Source organism: Danio rerio, chromosome 20, assembly GCF_049306965.1.
Source record: "Danio rerio strain Tuebingen ecotype United States chromosome 20, GRCz12tu, whole genome shotgun sequence".
NCBI classification, from domain to species: domain Eukaryota; kingdom Metazoa; phylum Chordata; class Actinopteri; order Cypriniformes; family Danionidae; genus Danio; species Danio rerio.
The window spans coordinates 20,846,768-20,862,500 of NC_133195.1; the positions used below are offsets into that span (position 1 = coordinate 20,846,768).

At 37.3% G+C, this 15,733-nt stretch overlaps 1 protein-coding gene and 1 long non-coding RNA gene across 5 annotated transcripts in view; one reads left to right on the forward strand and one right to left on the reverse strand.

Moving 5' to 3' along the window:
• The window catches only part of cdc42bpb (CDC42 binding protein kinase beta (DMPK-like)), a 145,238-nt gene that overhangs the window by 5,912 nt on the left and 123,593 nt on the right, over positions 1-15,733 (reverse strand). For 2 of the 4 annotated variants that reach the window (XM_021468493.3, XM_021468492.3), the window contains 5 exons: positions 12,529-12,626; positions 12,363-12,447; positions 9,076-9,196; positions 8,867-8,984; positions 910-1,101 (listed from right to left, as the gene is read on the reverse strand). In XM_021468493.3, coding sequence (XP_021324168.2) covers positions 910-1,101; positions 8,867-8,984; positions 9,076-9,196; positions 12,363-12,447; positions 12,529-12,626 — 614 coding nt within the window. 4 annotated transcript variants of the gene reach the window in all.
• On the forward strand, positions 11,295-14,438 carry LOC141379547 (uncharacterized). The gene is made up of 2 exons (XR_012396385.1): positions 11,295-11,459; positions 11,505-14,438. It is a non-coding gene; the product is annotated as an uncharacterized lncRNA (long non-coding RNA).

Here is a 15,733-nt window from a genome sequence, read left to right on the forward strand (position 1 = left end):
AGCAACATGTAGTGTCATGTTTACAATATTGAAGTCAAAATAGCATAATCTAGCATAAATATTAACCCAGCATTACACTACGAGCAAACAGGACAACATTAATAAGTAGAGTTGCACCAATCAGCTGGCCAAAAGTTTTTTTGTTTGCTTGTTGGTTTTTTTAAATTGGCCAATCTCTTTCAAGAACTTAACCTCTTGATACGCAGGAACATCCTTGTGCTTGCTGCAGCCATGGTATAGCAGTAATGTTCCTTTATGATTAAGCTTGAGAGTAAAGTTCCTAGTCATATCAGCCTCGAAAAAAGCAACTTGTCAAGCTTTAAAATTAGAACGTTTTGGAAACTCTTAAAACATTTTCAGCGAGATGCTAATGGTCCAATCCGATTCAATGATCTATGCTGAGCTAAGTTAAAAATGATCAGCTTAATAGATTCAAAAATGGTAAAACTCTGTTTAACCCTAGAGGACTTGTAAAATGATCCTATTTTCAAAAATAAGTTGATTGTTCCTTTTAAAAAATATCCAGAATTGAAAGGACCAATTTGTTTTTAATATTCAGCAATCAGAATCACCCATGAAAACTCAAGATTGGTGCATCGCTACTAACAAACATTCTAACACAAAGTACACACATTTAATGATTGATTTGACATTTTATATTAAGCTACACACATTTCTGCACTGATTTAAAGTTCATTCATTCCCTGAAATGATTTAACTGAAACATTTTTACCACCCATAAAATTAATAAATAACAAATAAAAGAATTTGGACAGGGGGCATTAGGACAGGGATGGAGAAACACAGGGAGGAGAGGAAGTGGAGGGCCTGGAGGGTGTGGTGGGGAAGGGATGGGGAACGGGGAACAGGAAGAGGGACAGGAAGCGGGGACGGGTGTTTCTAGCCTACCCTTCCCAGGGAGGATGTGGAAGGAGAGGAGGAGGAAGAGGAGAACTGAAGGAGGCTCTGCTGGGAGGAAGGCTCTTTCTGCAGATAGAGCCCGGCAGAGACGGGACTCATGTGATAGACGTGCTCAAAGTTGGTCGGAGGGGAGATCAGGGCATGGTGGCGAGAGGATGAGGGGGAGGGAGTCTCGCTCGGCTGCGGCCACCGCAAACAGAGGACAGAGCGAATCCACGACCAGAGCGAAAACAGAAGGAGCAACGTGGACAGGAAAGAGAGACAGAGAACAGGGTGTGAGGGTGGAAGAGTGGAGCTGGCTGGCTTTGAAACAGAAGAAGAAGAAAAAGAGACATGCAGAGAGATGGGAAAGATTCGGGCACTGTGCAGTCAAATGAAAGAAAAGGATGTTAGGATGAATAATAGGAAGTCAATCAGTTAATGGAATACTCCTTTAATTTGTCACATAAATAAAAAAAATGAAATAAAAACTATCACAATTATATTGCATTGGTGATGAATCTCCCAAAAATATTGTTAGACGAAATTTGCCAATAGGTTCCTCTTTTGAAAACCAGTTACGTTTGGGAAATGCACCACTGATCTGAAGCTTTTAGACTGAGTATTCTGATTAACAAAGCTGAAGGACTACATTAGCTGTGTTTCCACTATTGGGCGTAAAGCCTAGTTCACACTACATAACTTTAAACATCGGAAGATCGCTGTACCGTTCACACTACATGACTTAATTTTGTCTTTAAATCACTGTGGTGTTCAAACTATGCAGCACTACTAGGGGTGTAACGATACACAAAAGGCACGGTTCGGTTCTGTTCACGGTTTTGGAGCCACGGTTCGGTTCGGTACGGTTCGGTTTCTGTTTGCTGTGGGGTTAGGGTTGATGTCATGCTAACAGCAATGCTAAGGGACAATTCACTTAATAACAAGAACATCTTAACTTTTTCTTTATTAACTTTGTCATCGCATTTTTAGTACAGTCAGGATACCCGAGTAAACAACTAGAATTAAATAAATACCTCCAATATAGACTATAGTCAGAAAAAAAACTATTCTCTTTAGTGCAGCCATCTTAACTAAGTAAACTAAAATTAAATAAATAACTGCAGTGTAGACTAGTGAAAGATCTTCTTCAAAAACACCATAATATCCACATTCTCCGATGAGAGGCTTAATCTCTGTGCTGACACAGACGCTCATTTTTAATTATATGGTTTCATTTAGATAGATAGGTTTCCTTTTAAATTAATGAAAAATATACATATAATATGTTTGTAAAGTGTTTTTTCATGACATCACCAGTAAGATACATTGCGGTTGTGTCTGAAACTAATGTTAGGGTTGTAGCCGGCTGTATGTTTGCGTCCCGATCTCTCTCTCTCTCTCTCTCTCTCTCTCTCTCTCTCTCTCCCTCTAACGTTATGCCCGTCATTTATGTAGATTTGTATATTATTTTTTAGCTCCGACAATATAGCTGTATCTCCTCAAGTTCAGTCTTAGTGTAAGGTGGATAGGGAAAATGTCATACGATTTCTATTTTGCAAACACGTAGAAAATGTATTGTTAAAAACATCAGGTAAGAGGTGAAGGTCATCTTTGTTTATTTTATTCAGTATAGGGAAGAATACGGCGCTGAAGACCTTTTTTTTCTTTTCATCAGTTTTAGCGAGGTAAGAGGGGTTATTCATGAGTTAGAATTGTTTTGTTATATTTATTTCTTTTGTTTGTCTTCACTATCATCCCCTTGCTCGAGTTTAACTAATTTTTGTTTGATACTTTTGTTTGAATTTGCTACTTTATTATATTATTTTTATTAGTGTAAATATTTCTCCTTTTTTTTGTATATTTGGGCATTATTCTGGTTTCACTTTTGTACATTAAATCACTTTTGTTGGCAGTTCTGTTGCTTACACCCTCACATTGTGAAATTACCACACTTTTTAAATGTTTTTCCTTACAAGTAAGGCTTTGTCTACGACACGAATTCTATTCCTGTACTCAACTGGAAAACCAAAATTTCCACACAGATGACTTAAATGTGTCTTGGGGATCTGCAATCTCAGTACTATGTGAAGCAGCCATCCTGCGTCCAGGGGTAACGAGTGTGATGCTTACTCAAGTCACATGACATAACATGCACTAAAATACTAACTTTAGAATATAATATTTAGAACAAATCCAAATCATTACTAAAACAATTTAATCAAATATGATAATAAAGATGTGTTTAAATTGGTTCAATTAGTTAGAGACAAGTGACGTCAACCTCAACAATGGGCAGCAGGGGGCGTGAGAGTACCGCGGTACGCCACGAGAGTTTCGCGATACGTATCGTGGTTGGTGTATCGCGATATTTCGGTTCGGTTTTAATATCGTTACACCCCTAAGCACTACGTAAATGATTCACAAGAGGGGGGTCAAACACTACATGATCTGACAACAACTCGTTCCCCAACAGCTCTGTCAAGTTACCAAACCACAGCCAATGAAATGTTGAGGGATGAGCTATCAGAAAAAGCTGAAAACAACATCAATCAGCTGATGCGTTAGCAGATCAATTGCTCCTCTGCAAGCTTCAAGTGGATAGATGTGGCTTTAACACTAGAACTACAGATGTAGTCAGAGTTTTTAATTATTGTCATTTATTAACTTTATTAACTTTAAATTAACATTTATTTTATATCTCCTGTATAAAACCCAGACTTTTTAAAATGTTTTTATATTTCTAAGTGTTATTTTCTGAAAATTACAAAACCAAAAAGAATTAAGTTCTTTTACATTTAATTACCATTTAGGTCAAAATAACAGTATTCATGTCTGCTACTTTCCGCTGCGATTTAAACACGTGTGTCTTTTTTGCTTAGCAAAGTCCTGTTAACATAAACATAACTTTTTGATAGCAAAAACAAATTAACTTTGTCTTTAAAAACATCATATTCTGTGCCATGAATTAGCTCCAGTTTATGAAAGTGAAAATGAAAGCTAGGCCCATACCTTTGTGAGTTTCTAGTAGCTTTAACCTGTTACATAGGCTGTATTACCAAAAAGATCATATTTTTTAGTGTAAACAGAGTAAAGGGAGTGCATCGATGACAATTCTGGCCAACCACAGACAATTCTGTTGCGGTCCTGAACACAACGGCAATTCAGCTCATTCTGATGTGCTCTCTCATTGGCTGCACCAAGTCACTACATATGACCGCACGTAGGTTCTGAAATATTTAGCATAATAGATATTGGATTTGTCTGTGAGATGCCGGCGTTGCATAAGCAAGCCTCTTTGATTTATTGTTCAGTAGTTCACACATAAAGACTGCCGAGCAGCCCCAGATTTTTCCCTGATCACAGACCGATCTGTCAGGGCGCTTTTCAACTTCCAAATCTGGCTCAAAATCCTGTAGTGTGAACTAGGCTAACAGCAAGCATGCTCATTGGCCAGTAGTGTTTTCTAGTCTTGAGCAGACCTCATCTATCCTTCCTCTGGGTATTTTTTAACAATGTAACACTAAGAGTAATAGTGGTATCCGGCTTGTCAAACACTTTGGCCAAATTGGGACAGCTTGAGAAGACTTAATCAACAGGCGAAGCGCTGGTTTCATAACAGTCTAAGAAGAAGGTTTTTCTCAGACACTGGCGAGGATACAGTATAAAAAATAACCGGTTACCTGACAGGAATCTAATACCCATTTGAGGCCGAAGGATAATAATAGAATTATATTCAATACTAAAGTCTTTTTAAACTAACAACTGCCATAACAAACACATATTACACTTTAATGTGTATTAAATATGACTAATACACATTAGAATGCCAGAGGCCACTTGAAGAAATGAGGACAAATCTTGTCTGACTGTAATTGTGCATTTATCTGCTTTCATATTTCATTTATCTCTTCCCTGTGTTTTGATGATCTCAGACTTCTGCACCCACTTGACTAAGTTTTGTAACTCTGCTTTACTTGTTTAATGCATGAGACTCTACTTTTCTGTTTGTAAACTCTCTTTGTTTTGACTAATTTGAATATTGCAGAAAGCAATCAGACCTCCACAGATCACACAATTCTGTCAATATTCTTGGTAATACATTTTTTTTATTTATTTTTAAATAATATTTTTTCTGGGTTTTCATCTTTAATATATAGGACAAAGGAGAGTATTGACAGTAAAGTGTGAAGCAAGTGCCATCATCTGTGACGAATGGTAATTCTTTTTAAATAGAAAGTAAAAAGAATATAAAGAAATGTATTCCAAATATAAGTAAATTTATCATTTCATTAATCTTCCTAAATGTGTCCACATTTGGACTTAAAATGGAGTTATTTAGTATATTCCTGCGAACCAGCACCTGTCCTGCTCATTGTAAGCCCTGGCTTGCACTGGCCCAACAGTGAAAAAGCAGCAATTGACCTGAATCCACCAAGTTTACCTGGTTTTACCTGGTCAGGAGATCTTTCCTAAAAACAACTTACAGTACATCAATTGCATAATCATTCCATAATCATTCCTTCATAAGAATTTTTAATATAAACTACAAATTAAAAGCTGTCAATTTTAGCTACATGATGACCTATTCTGAGGTGTTTTTTATACCTTATAACCAGTTAGACCATATAAGCAGTTTTTGATATAAAAATATATTTAAATAAATATATTATTATTATTCTATTATATTATAAATATATTTTTATTATTAATTTTTTAGAAATGGTTAAGCTGTAATACTATTTCAAGGATTTTATAAATCTGGCTACAGACTGCAATTGCTGTACTGTATGCTTTGTTATATAGATGCATTAGTGGTGTTTAAAGTGCAGCTTAATAGCAGGAAAGTGAAATGATTTTCTTTTCCATGGCATGGAATAAAAATGAAGATGGTCTGAGAATAAAGAAGTGGCTCTTGGATTCCTCTAACTAGAGTAGTGTTTCTGAACTTTGCTCCGGGGTTTCATCACACTGCACATTTTGTATATTGATGTATATTTAGCAAACCTGCTCATTATACAACTTATTACACAACTGTTCCATTAGTAGTGGCTCTCTGAGCTGAACTGGATGTGTCAAATTAGTGAGACACTGTAAATGTGTGATATTGACAAAAATATATGTATTGAAATTCTAAAAGTTATTTTGCGGTGTTTATTTATGTGCTGGTATATTGACTGATTTAAGCCAGCCATAGATGAATAAAACCAACAGAACGCAGTGCAAATGCCCAAAATATTCTGCTCCTTTTCTAGTCTGGAAATGTTTTGATGGTGTAAAATAAATAAAAGACAATATTGTGTATAAAATATAACAATATTAGGGAAACAGCAATTCTGGGATATTACTTTGATACCTCTCATAAATGCTAAAAAGCCATTTTTAAAAAATGATTGCCTTATTATGCAATGACTGTTTATTTATTTTACATTTTTTTATTAAATTAGTGACAGTAGCAGAGTTTCCATCCCAATGTGAAGTCAATCTTTTCAAAGTTTACAAAAAAATAATTCGAATGTCCTTGAGCCGGGATTCAAACTCAGGACGCCCTGCTTGCTACTGCACCATATGTTGGCGCGCTAACTGCTAGGCAACTGCGCAGACCATTTTTTATGGTTTAGGGTAGGAAAACGGATAAACAACCTTAAAATTCCTCATCCACATGTAGGCGGTGCTGAAACGCACTTTTTCCTCTGATTGACCAACCAAATCAAACACAAGAAGTTTGGCAGCTAACTATCCGTTTGTTAAGTCGTGACGTACCGGTGATGTATGGAATATTGTTTCCGGGTCCAAGCTGTTAACTCATTTGAATTGAGAAAATATTCTTTCATGGGCACTGTTTAGTCATATCACGCATTAAAGTGAATTTTATATAAAATCATAGTTTACACAAAAGTCTCTGGATTTACTGCTTCACAAATACCAAAATTTTAACAATTTATAAAAAAAATGATCACTTTCTGGTAATTGGATATTAGGCATGAACATATATATTGTGACCGTGATTTTTGCAAGTGTTACAGCGCTTTGTAAACATTTACTGTTACCATTTGTTGTGTCTCCCAATACAGTTTAATAGAGCGCTTGGACCCGGAAGTCACACTCAACAAGCGGATAGGCATATTATTGTTATTCATTCATTCATTTTCTTTTCGGCTTAGTCTCTTTGAATTATTATTATAAGGCAAGGCAAGGCAAGTTTATTTATATAGCACATTTCATACACAATGGCAATTCAAAGTGCTTTACATAAACAAGAATAAAAGAAACAAGTAAAATAAAAATAAAAACAAATAATAAAAATGCGTAAAAACAAAACAAAACATAAAAACAGGTAAAATGTGATATAAAAGAATGAAGAAGAAGAGAAAAACATAATAGTGCGATCTGTCGGATGCAGCACAGTGCTCATTCAGTAAAGGCACAGCTAAACAGATGTGTTTTCAATCTTGATTTGAATGTGCCTAATGTTGGAGCACATCTGATCATTTCTGGAAGCTGATTCCAGCAGCGAGGGGCATAGTGGCTAAAAGCCGATTCACCCTGCTTTGACTGAACTCTTGGAACTTTTAGTTTATATGATCCTAAAGATCTGAGTGATCTGTTAGGTTTGTATTCAGTGAGCATATCTGTAATGTATTTAGGTCCTAGGCCATTTAGTGATTTATAGACCAGTAATAATACTTTAAAATCTATTCTGAATGTAACTGGCAGCCAGTGTAAAGACCTGAGGACAGGTGTGATGTGCTCTGATTTTCTGGTTCTGGTTAGAATTCTGGCTGCAGCGTTCTGGATGAGCTGCAACTGTCTGACTGTATTTTTAGGAAGACCAGTGAGGAGTCCATTACCGTAATCCACCCTGCTGCTGATAAAAGCATGAACAAGTTTTTCTAAATCTTCACTAGAAACAAAGCATCTGATTCTTGCTATGTTTTTGAGATGATAGTATGCTGATTTACTGACTGCTTTGACATGACTATTGAAACTCAGATCTGACTCAAGATTCACACCAAGATTCTTGACCTTATTTTTTGTCGTTTGACCTTTAGTGCCAAGGTACGCATTTACCTTGAGATCCTCATCTTTGTTTCCAAACACAATCATTTCAGTTTTCTCTTTGTTTAACTGAAGAAAATTTTGGCACATCCAATTGCTCATTTCATCAATGCATTGGCAGAGGGTGTCAATGAGGCTGTAGTCATTAGGCAGTAAGGCTAGGTAGATCTGAGTGTCATCAGCATAGCTGTGGTAGGAGATTTGGTTCTTTCTCATTATTTGGCTCAGAGGTAGCATGTAAAGGTTGAACAAATCAAGGGCCTTGCCTGGGTGCTAATTCACAAAGGACTATTATTTTTAGGGCGACATCACAAGCTCAGATTTGGTTGGACAATCAGAGAAAAAAAGGGCGTTTCAGCACCACCTACATGTGGATAATGCATTTTAAAGTCGTTTATTCCTTTTCCTACCCTAAACCCAAAAAAAAAAAAAAAAAAAAAAAAAAAAAAAAAAATATATATATATATATATATATATATATATATATATATATATATATATATATATATATATATATATATATATATTTGTTTTGTTTTTGGGTTTTTTGTGTGTGATTTTGTCATTTTTTGTGAGCAAAAGAGAAAACGAAAAACGGCTGTTTTCTAAGTTTTTCATTTTTTGTTTGAAAACGAATATAGAAGGACGGAAGATACCCTGATTTTCTATAAAACACCTACAACATGCAAGTGTGAAACCCAGGCTGCAGAATTCAGAAACACTGCCTTACAAAAACCTGGGCAAATTGGTGACACTGGTATAGGATGGTGACTTCATAATCTCTTCAGCAGATGTGTCGCCCCATGCAGACTTGAAAATGTGCTACTAAGCAAGGGTCCGTCGATTTTAGCGCCAAGTGTGCTTATGCATTCAAATCAACTCTAAATAGCAGGATTTGAGGCATTACCAGAGGCAGATCCATGAGGACCTGCATGCCGTCGCCTGGGCCCATGTGAGCAACGTGATTGAAGTTGGTGGGGTGAGAGATTAGCTTGGATCTCATTTCAGGATCCCTCAGCATCTCCCTGTTGAACACCGAAAAAAACATCACATGAATTAGAAAGATAGCACGAGAAGGACAGCAGTGTGAAAAATGTACATCTGAATCCAGCTGACCTTCTCTGCTGCAGCCGCTCCTCCTCTGGTACTTTAAAAAGGAACTTCCTCTTGCTGCGCGTCCTCACCATCAGCTTCTTGCTGTTGTCTGAGGTCTCGGGGATGGCCAGGTCACAGCCATCTGTGGAGATATCAGAGTAAACACGTGTGAATGAGGTTGAGAACCACGGTTATGCCTGCTAAACTACAGCAGTCCAATGTTTCTGAGCTCGGAGGCGCTGGGTCTGAATGTGCTTTGCAAACTGTTGGCAGTACGCCTAGAGGAGGTGTGACAAATGAGGTCATTTCAGTTTACCAAACAAAAGTGTCTTTATCAAGAGGGCCGTCTGCCAAAGTGGGCAGGAAGCGAATTGTAAATGGACCACAAAGGGTGGAGCTGTACATTTCATTACCTGGGCTGCTTTTATGGATCAGTGTTTCATACGAATGAGCTAATGCAAATAAACAAATCAATCCCTTTAATGTGTGGATTCATTAACAGAGTTTATAAAAAAAAATCTTGTAATCAAACAAATCATTCGCATTCATTTAGCGTTGTTAAACAAATTTTGGTCCCACTTTATATTAAGTGTCCTTAACTACTATGTACTTACATCAAAAAATAAATACAATGTACTTACTGTGTTTATAATGTATTTGAAAACACTTGTGGTGCTTTTGAGTTGGGATAGAGGTTGGGTTATGGACAGGTTTGGTGGTATGGATAGGTTTAAGGGTGGGTTAAGGTGTAAGGGATGGTCAACAGTGTATTTACACATGTAATTACAAAAGTTATTTAAAGATGTAATTACATACATGTATTTAATCAAGCATAAGTACACTGTAAATACATGTATTTACACAATAAGAACATTGTAACAAACTATTAATTCCTGTGTAAGTACATATTAGTTAGGCCACTTAATATAAAGTGGGACCCAAATTTTAAAATTGAACAAATGCTTAGATGTACAAATGCATTATTACACTCTGACTGTTGATGTGTTTGTGTGAATAGCACCCAACATTAGAGATTGCATATTTTGGTTTGTTTACAATGCAGACACAGATACAGGCCCAATCTTAGTTCTATTTTTGTACCCCTACCTCTTCCATGTGTTAAAATTTAAATGTAAAAATTTACCCCTAAGAAATGGGACAACACTACAACACCTGCACACATCATCATGTCATTGTGATCTCATGCTTCATATGAGATTGGCAATCGCGACTGCTGTAATTATTCCAGTTGTGTTATTTGTGGGTATTTATCTTCAGGAAATCACCGAAGGCATATATCATGCCATCATAACAATATAATGTTGCAATAAGATCATAACTTTACTGTGCATTAACACTATGGCCAAATTAATCTACGCAAACACAAAAACAACATTAACATTATAGCAGACACTGTAAAATGCTCATTCCCAGCCACTAGACATTTCTGACAGAGTATTTGAGTGTCATCGAGTGTCAGAATATTGTGGGACTGCTATACAGAAGTTATTATTAGGCATCATAGACTGCGAAATTTAGAGGGTATGCCGTTATGAATGTAATAAAACATGTGCTTGTTTGTAGTAAAAATTCGTAATAATGATAAACTAATTTGTGCAACTCTTCTGTGTGCCACCTTAAAGTCTCAAATCAATTACACAAACAGTTTCAAAGAGAAACGTTTCAGTTTACCACTGAAAAATCCAAGTTAGGACATCTTATGATGCTTAAAAGCTCTTCCTGATCTCTCCTGTATTAAATCTGTATTATACACAAAGTGCACAATTTAATCAGACAACTATGAAATTAAGATAATTGGGTAACACTTTATAATAACTGCACACTATGAATCATTTATTAAGTATTAGCAAAAAGTGAATTCATTATCTGCTAAGCATTAACTCTACATTAACAGATGTTAGTAAGCAGTTTTTAACTGCAGATACAAATGCTCTGTTCTTGACTTATAAAAAGCTTGATGATTGTTTTTATACTTTGTTAATGATTTTTTTTCATTACAAAATTAAGCATTGCATTATTTACAAACCAGTTATTTGAGAGTAGTTGCGGGTTTTTAAAGATTATTCAGAATGCATTAGTAAATGATTAATAAACTATTTAAATCAAAATGTATATATCTTATTATTCAGGCATATATCAATAGTTAATGTGCAGGTTAATAAATGCTTTATTAAGTCAAGTTATAATTACAACTGCTTGCATAGCTTCTCTTTTTTTTTACTCCAAACTTAATTCATAACTTCAGTCGAGTGTTTGAAATAAATCCTTCTCTGAGATTATTCCATTGTCGAGAAATTATTAGTCACAGTGAATCAATAAAAAGCAGCTAAATCTTCTGTTTAGAATGAACTGCTTTAAGGATTTCCTGACTTTCTTTTTCATAGGTGTTTGTAGTTTCTGCGTGAGAGCGCCCTCTGGCTCTTGGAAAGTATTTACAACTGATCACAGAGCCGTGCTTCCCTGACAAGATGTGCATGACAATCGCAAGTTTGCTGAGAAGTTTATAAACAGAGGTCGGAGCCAGCCCCAAGTGGATCTGACTTGAGCTCCGAGTGGGCTGTACAAACCTGGAATTTTGATTTATATAATGTCTTGTACATAGCACAGAGTCGAATATTGTGCTGTGTGAATTTCTCCACCTTCAACAACCCAAAACCCAACCTCACAGTAACCTGTTGTTTTATTAACATCTACACTTACCCCAACCCTAGACCCAACCTCACAGTTACCTATTGAGTTTTATTAACGTCTAAACCTACCCCAACCTTAGACCCAACCTCACAGTAACCTGATGTGTTTTATTGATATCTGCTCCACCTACATGACCTAAACCCAAATTAAGGTCATGGCTCAGTTGTGATTTTCAATTTCATTTAGATTAATCGCCCAGCTCTAATGTCAAATTAAACGAAGAGTAATTCAACTCATTTCAGTCAGAAATGGGTTTGTAACATTACCAAATCTGTTGAGTGAACAATTCTGTGACACCTACTGTCAATCTGATGTAATTTAAAGAACAAATCAATGAAAAAATCATTCTAGTGAATGGATTTGAGAAACAGATTAATCTAAGCACTCCAGCACTACTGCGCTAAAAGCATGTGTGGGCTTGCTAGCACATACACATGTGCATCAGTTTGGGTGTAGGTTGGGATGACTGACATCATTTTGTGGAGCGCATAGTTGTTCACAGGTAGGCTATTGTGATCAGAGACTCTTGGCGCAGACTTCAGGCTCAGTGTGCGGACATGATGAAGTGAGTGTGCATCTGTGGGGTGAGATTATACCCGAGGAGTTGTTGCTGAAATAGATGAGATGGGGTTGCTCAATGCTCAAAAGGTTTAGACTGCCTTCCACATTCAGAGGTCGAATCTATAAAGAGTAGAAAGCCAGATCAGCTGAATACAAACAATTGTTCTTTCAGAGACTCTAATATTAGGATGCGTCACTTACTTTTCTTAATGAGATGGTCTGAACCCATTCCATAGTGTGAACATCAAACACGTCGACCCCATAATCGCTGTACACCGTCAGGCAGTTCGAGTTTGAGCCTGAAAACAATGCATGTGGAGGTTAAGAATGCATGCTTAATCATTCAGGATACCATTTCTCAAAGGGCTACCTGACGCACAGTGAAACTGGGTCAGAAACCGCTGCTTACTATTCTGACTGCATATCACAATAAATGCTTTTTTTTTTTTTTTTGCTGAAAGGATTGTTGAGTAAATGCCACATGAATTTCAGTGTTGATTGTTTATATAATTCACATGACATCATAACACTAGCTGCATACCATTATATTGTCTTTATCTGCTCTCCCTTGACCTTTCTGCTCCATTTTGTTTACCGCCGCCCATTTTTTCCGCTCACATCCCTAATAGAGATGGCCACAGCTTTCCCAGGCGCATTTTTTACTTTCCGATGTGATATCAAGCCTCTCAATAACAGCTTTTTTTCATTGCACTAATTTCTTCAATGAGAACCACCAGCTACCAACTACCTACTTAATGGAAATGCACATATTTTTTTGATTAATAACTGAATCACACTTTTCAATATTAATAGCAAAAGTTAAAATAATTATCTTTTTTTTCTATTCAACATTATAATTTCTTTATTTTAACTTTAGGATCTATTTTTTGTAAATATGGGGTGGGTTTTCATTTTTACACTGTCCTCCTTAAAAATAAATTTAAAATTTGCCTTGACTCCTTTATGAGATGTCTAATTGAGGTTAAGACGTGGCTGTCCTCAAATTTTTAAAATTTTAATGATAGAAAAAATGAGCTGGTCTGGTTTGGGGATCCTGCCCCTCAGGAATTATCAGGTTTTGGTGAGCTATCAACTTACAAAAACCTGTTGTTAGAAACCTAGGGTTTCAGTTCGTTAGTGATCTGAAATTAAACAAACAAGTATATTCAGCTGTTAAACCCAGTTTTCATTTACGACTTGGGTATCTCATTCATGTTAGGATTAGTGAATGACACTCCCAATTCCAACAAACTTGCACAAGTGGGGAGAGCGGATCCCCCAAGCAAACTTCTTGCTAAGAGCGGATCCATTGTGTAAGCTTTATGGTTGGAGGGGTACCATAGGACACATCCTGTCAGGGTGTAAAATAGCGCTTGTCCAAGGTAGATACAGGGGGCGCCATGACAAGATGCTTCATAACGCTCGTTAAACACCCTGGAGCAAGAGAGATGCAAGAAAAACCAACCACAGAGCAATACTATCAATTACGTTTGTTAAGAGCAGGTCAAAAGCCACCAACCACAGTAACAACAAGAACCAATCTGCTGCAAAGGCCCAATCATGGAAAATGAAGCTAGACCTGAGGGAAAGACTGCAATTCCCCCCGGTTGTCCAGACAGCTCTGAGGCCAAATTGCAGTACTGTGGTCTGAAGAGGCAAAGAAGATCATTCTTATCGAACTTACAGTCCAATAAGAAGAGGACCTCTTGCATGACTGCAAGGGGAAAGGTTAGCAGGCATGGCTTTCCAGTTGAGGTCTGCTGTAAAGGATTCCCCACCAAGTCAGTATGGAGGATGCTTACAGCCATTGAGGTTATGGAGAGAAAGATAACCATTCACAGGATTGGGAAGGCAGCAGAGACAGCTTCTTGCTGGATATGGAACAGGAGAGAGGAGCTTAGCTGAAAGCCAAGGGGAGTTGATGGGCAGTGATTTGGCCACCACTGCTGAACCACCAATGTTGATGGTGTTTCGGTTTAGGGTTGAAACACCCAATGATTATTGGATACCGCCTAATGATATCAACTCTTTCTGTCTAAGGCTACATTCACCAAAAGTGAATGAAGGAGAAGCATCTTTGGATGCAATTGTAATTAAAAAAATAAAATAATGACCTCGAAAAGGTGATTCATGCTTTTATTTTGGGGAGACTTGCCTTTTGCAACTCTTTGTATGTGGGAATCAGTCAAAATGCCCTGAATAGATTGCAATTAGTCCAAAATGCGGATGCGAGTCCCTGTCAGAGGTATCGCAAGCATGAACACATATCCCCAGTTCTTTAATCTCTGGGCTGGCAGCCTGTTAAGTCACAGATTGATTTTAAATTAAGATTAATTTTTGTTTATAAATCGTTACATGGTCTGGCTTCATCTTATTTATCAGATCTCCTACATGTTTATAATCCTGGTATGTCACTAAGGTCTTCTGATTAGTTTATTCTTTTTGTACCCATGTCCCAGGAGTAAGCGAAGTGGGGATTGGGCTTTTGCCGTCAGCTAGCTCTCTGCAACTCTCACAAGATCACCCACTGAAGCCAAGCAGGGCTGCCCCTGGTCAGTACCTGGATGGGAGACCACATGGGAAAGTTAGGTTGCTGCCGGAAGTGGTGTTAGTAAGGCCAGCAGGGTGCGCTCAACATGTGGTCTGTGTGGGTCCTAACACTATATAGATGGGGACTCTATACTGCTCAGTGAGCACTGTCTTTCGGATGAGACTTTAAACCAGGTCCCGAGTCTCTGTGGTCTATAAAAATCCCAGAATGTCCCTCGAAAAGAGTAGGGGTTTAACCCTGGCATCCTGGCCAAATTTGCCCACTGGCCTCTGTTCATCATGACCTCCACACCATCCCCATACCATAATTGGCTTCATCACTCGGTCTCCTCTTCACCAATCAGCTGGTGTGTGGTGTGCTGTGTGGTGCAATATGGATGCCGTCGCGTCATCAAGGTGGATGCTGCACACTGGTGGTGGATAAGGAGATCACCCCCCAATGTGTAAAAGCACTTTGAGTGTCTAGAAAAGCGCTATATAAATTTAAGGAATTATTACTGTTATTGTGCTAAAAACTCTGGAACAAGCTTCCACCCCATAATACACGCTCCAACTTTATATGTATTTAAAAACGTTCTGAAACTGCATCTTTGTTCTTTAGCAGTCGAGCCGTTTTATTGTTAAGGGGTTTGTCTTAAGTTTTAATTGTTTTGTATGTGGTGTAGGACTTTTTTTAAATTAGTATTTATTGTGTTCAGCACTTTGTGCAACGTTGTGTTGTAAAAAAAGTGCTATATAAATAAACAAACAAAGTAACTAACTAACATTTACTAATTGACATTTAAATGAGTGATTTTACTCTTCTGCGTTCTATTTTTAAATGTTACATATATTAAACAAAATCACGCTAGACCGA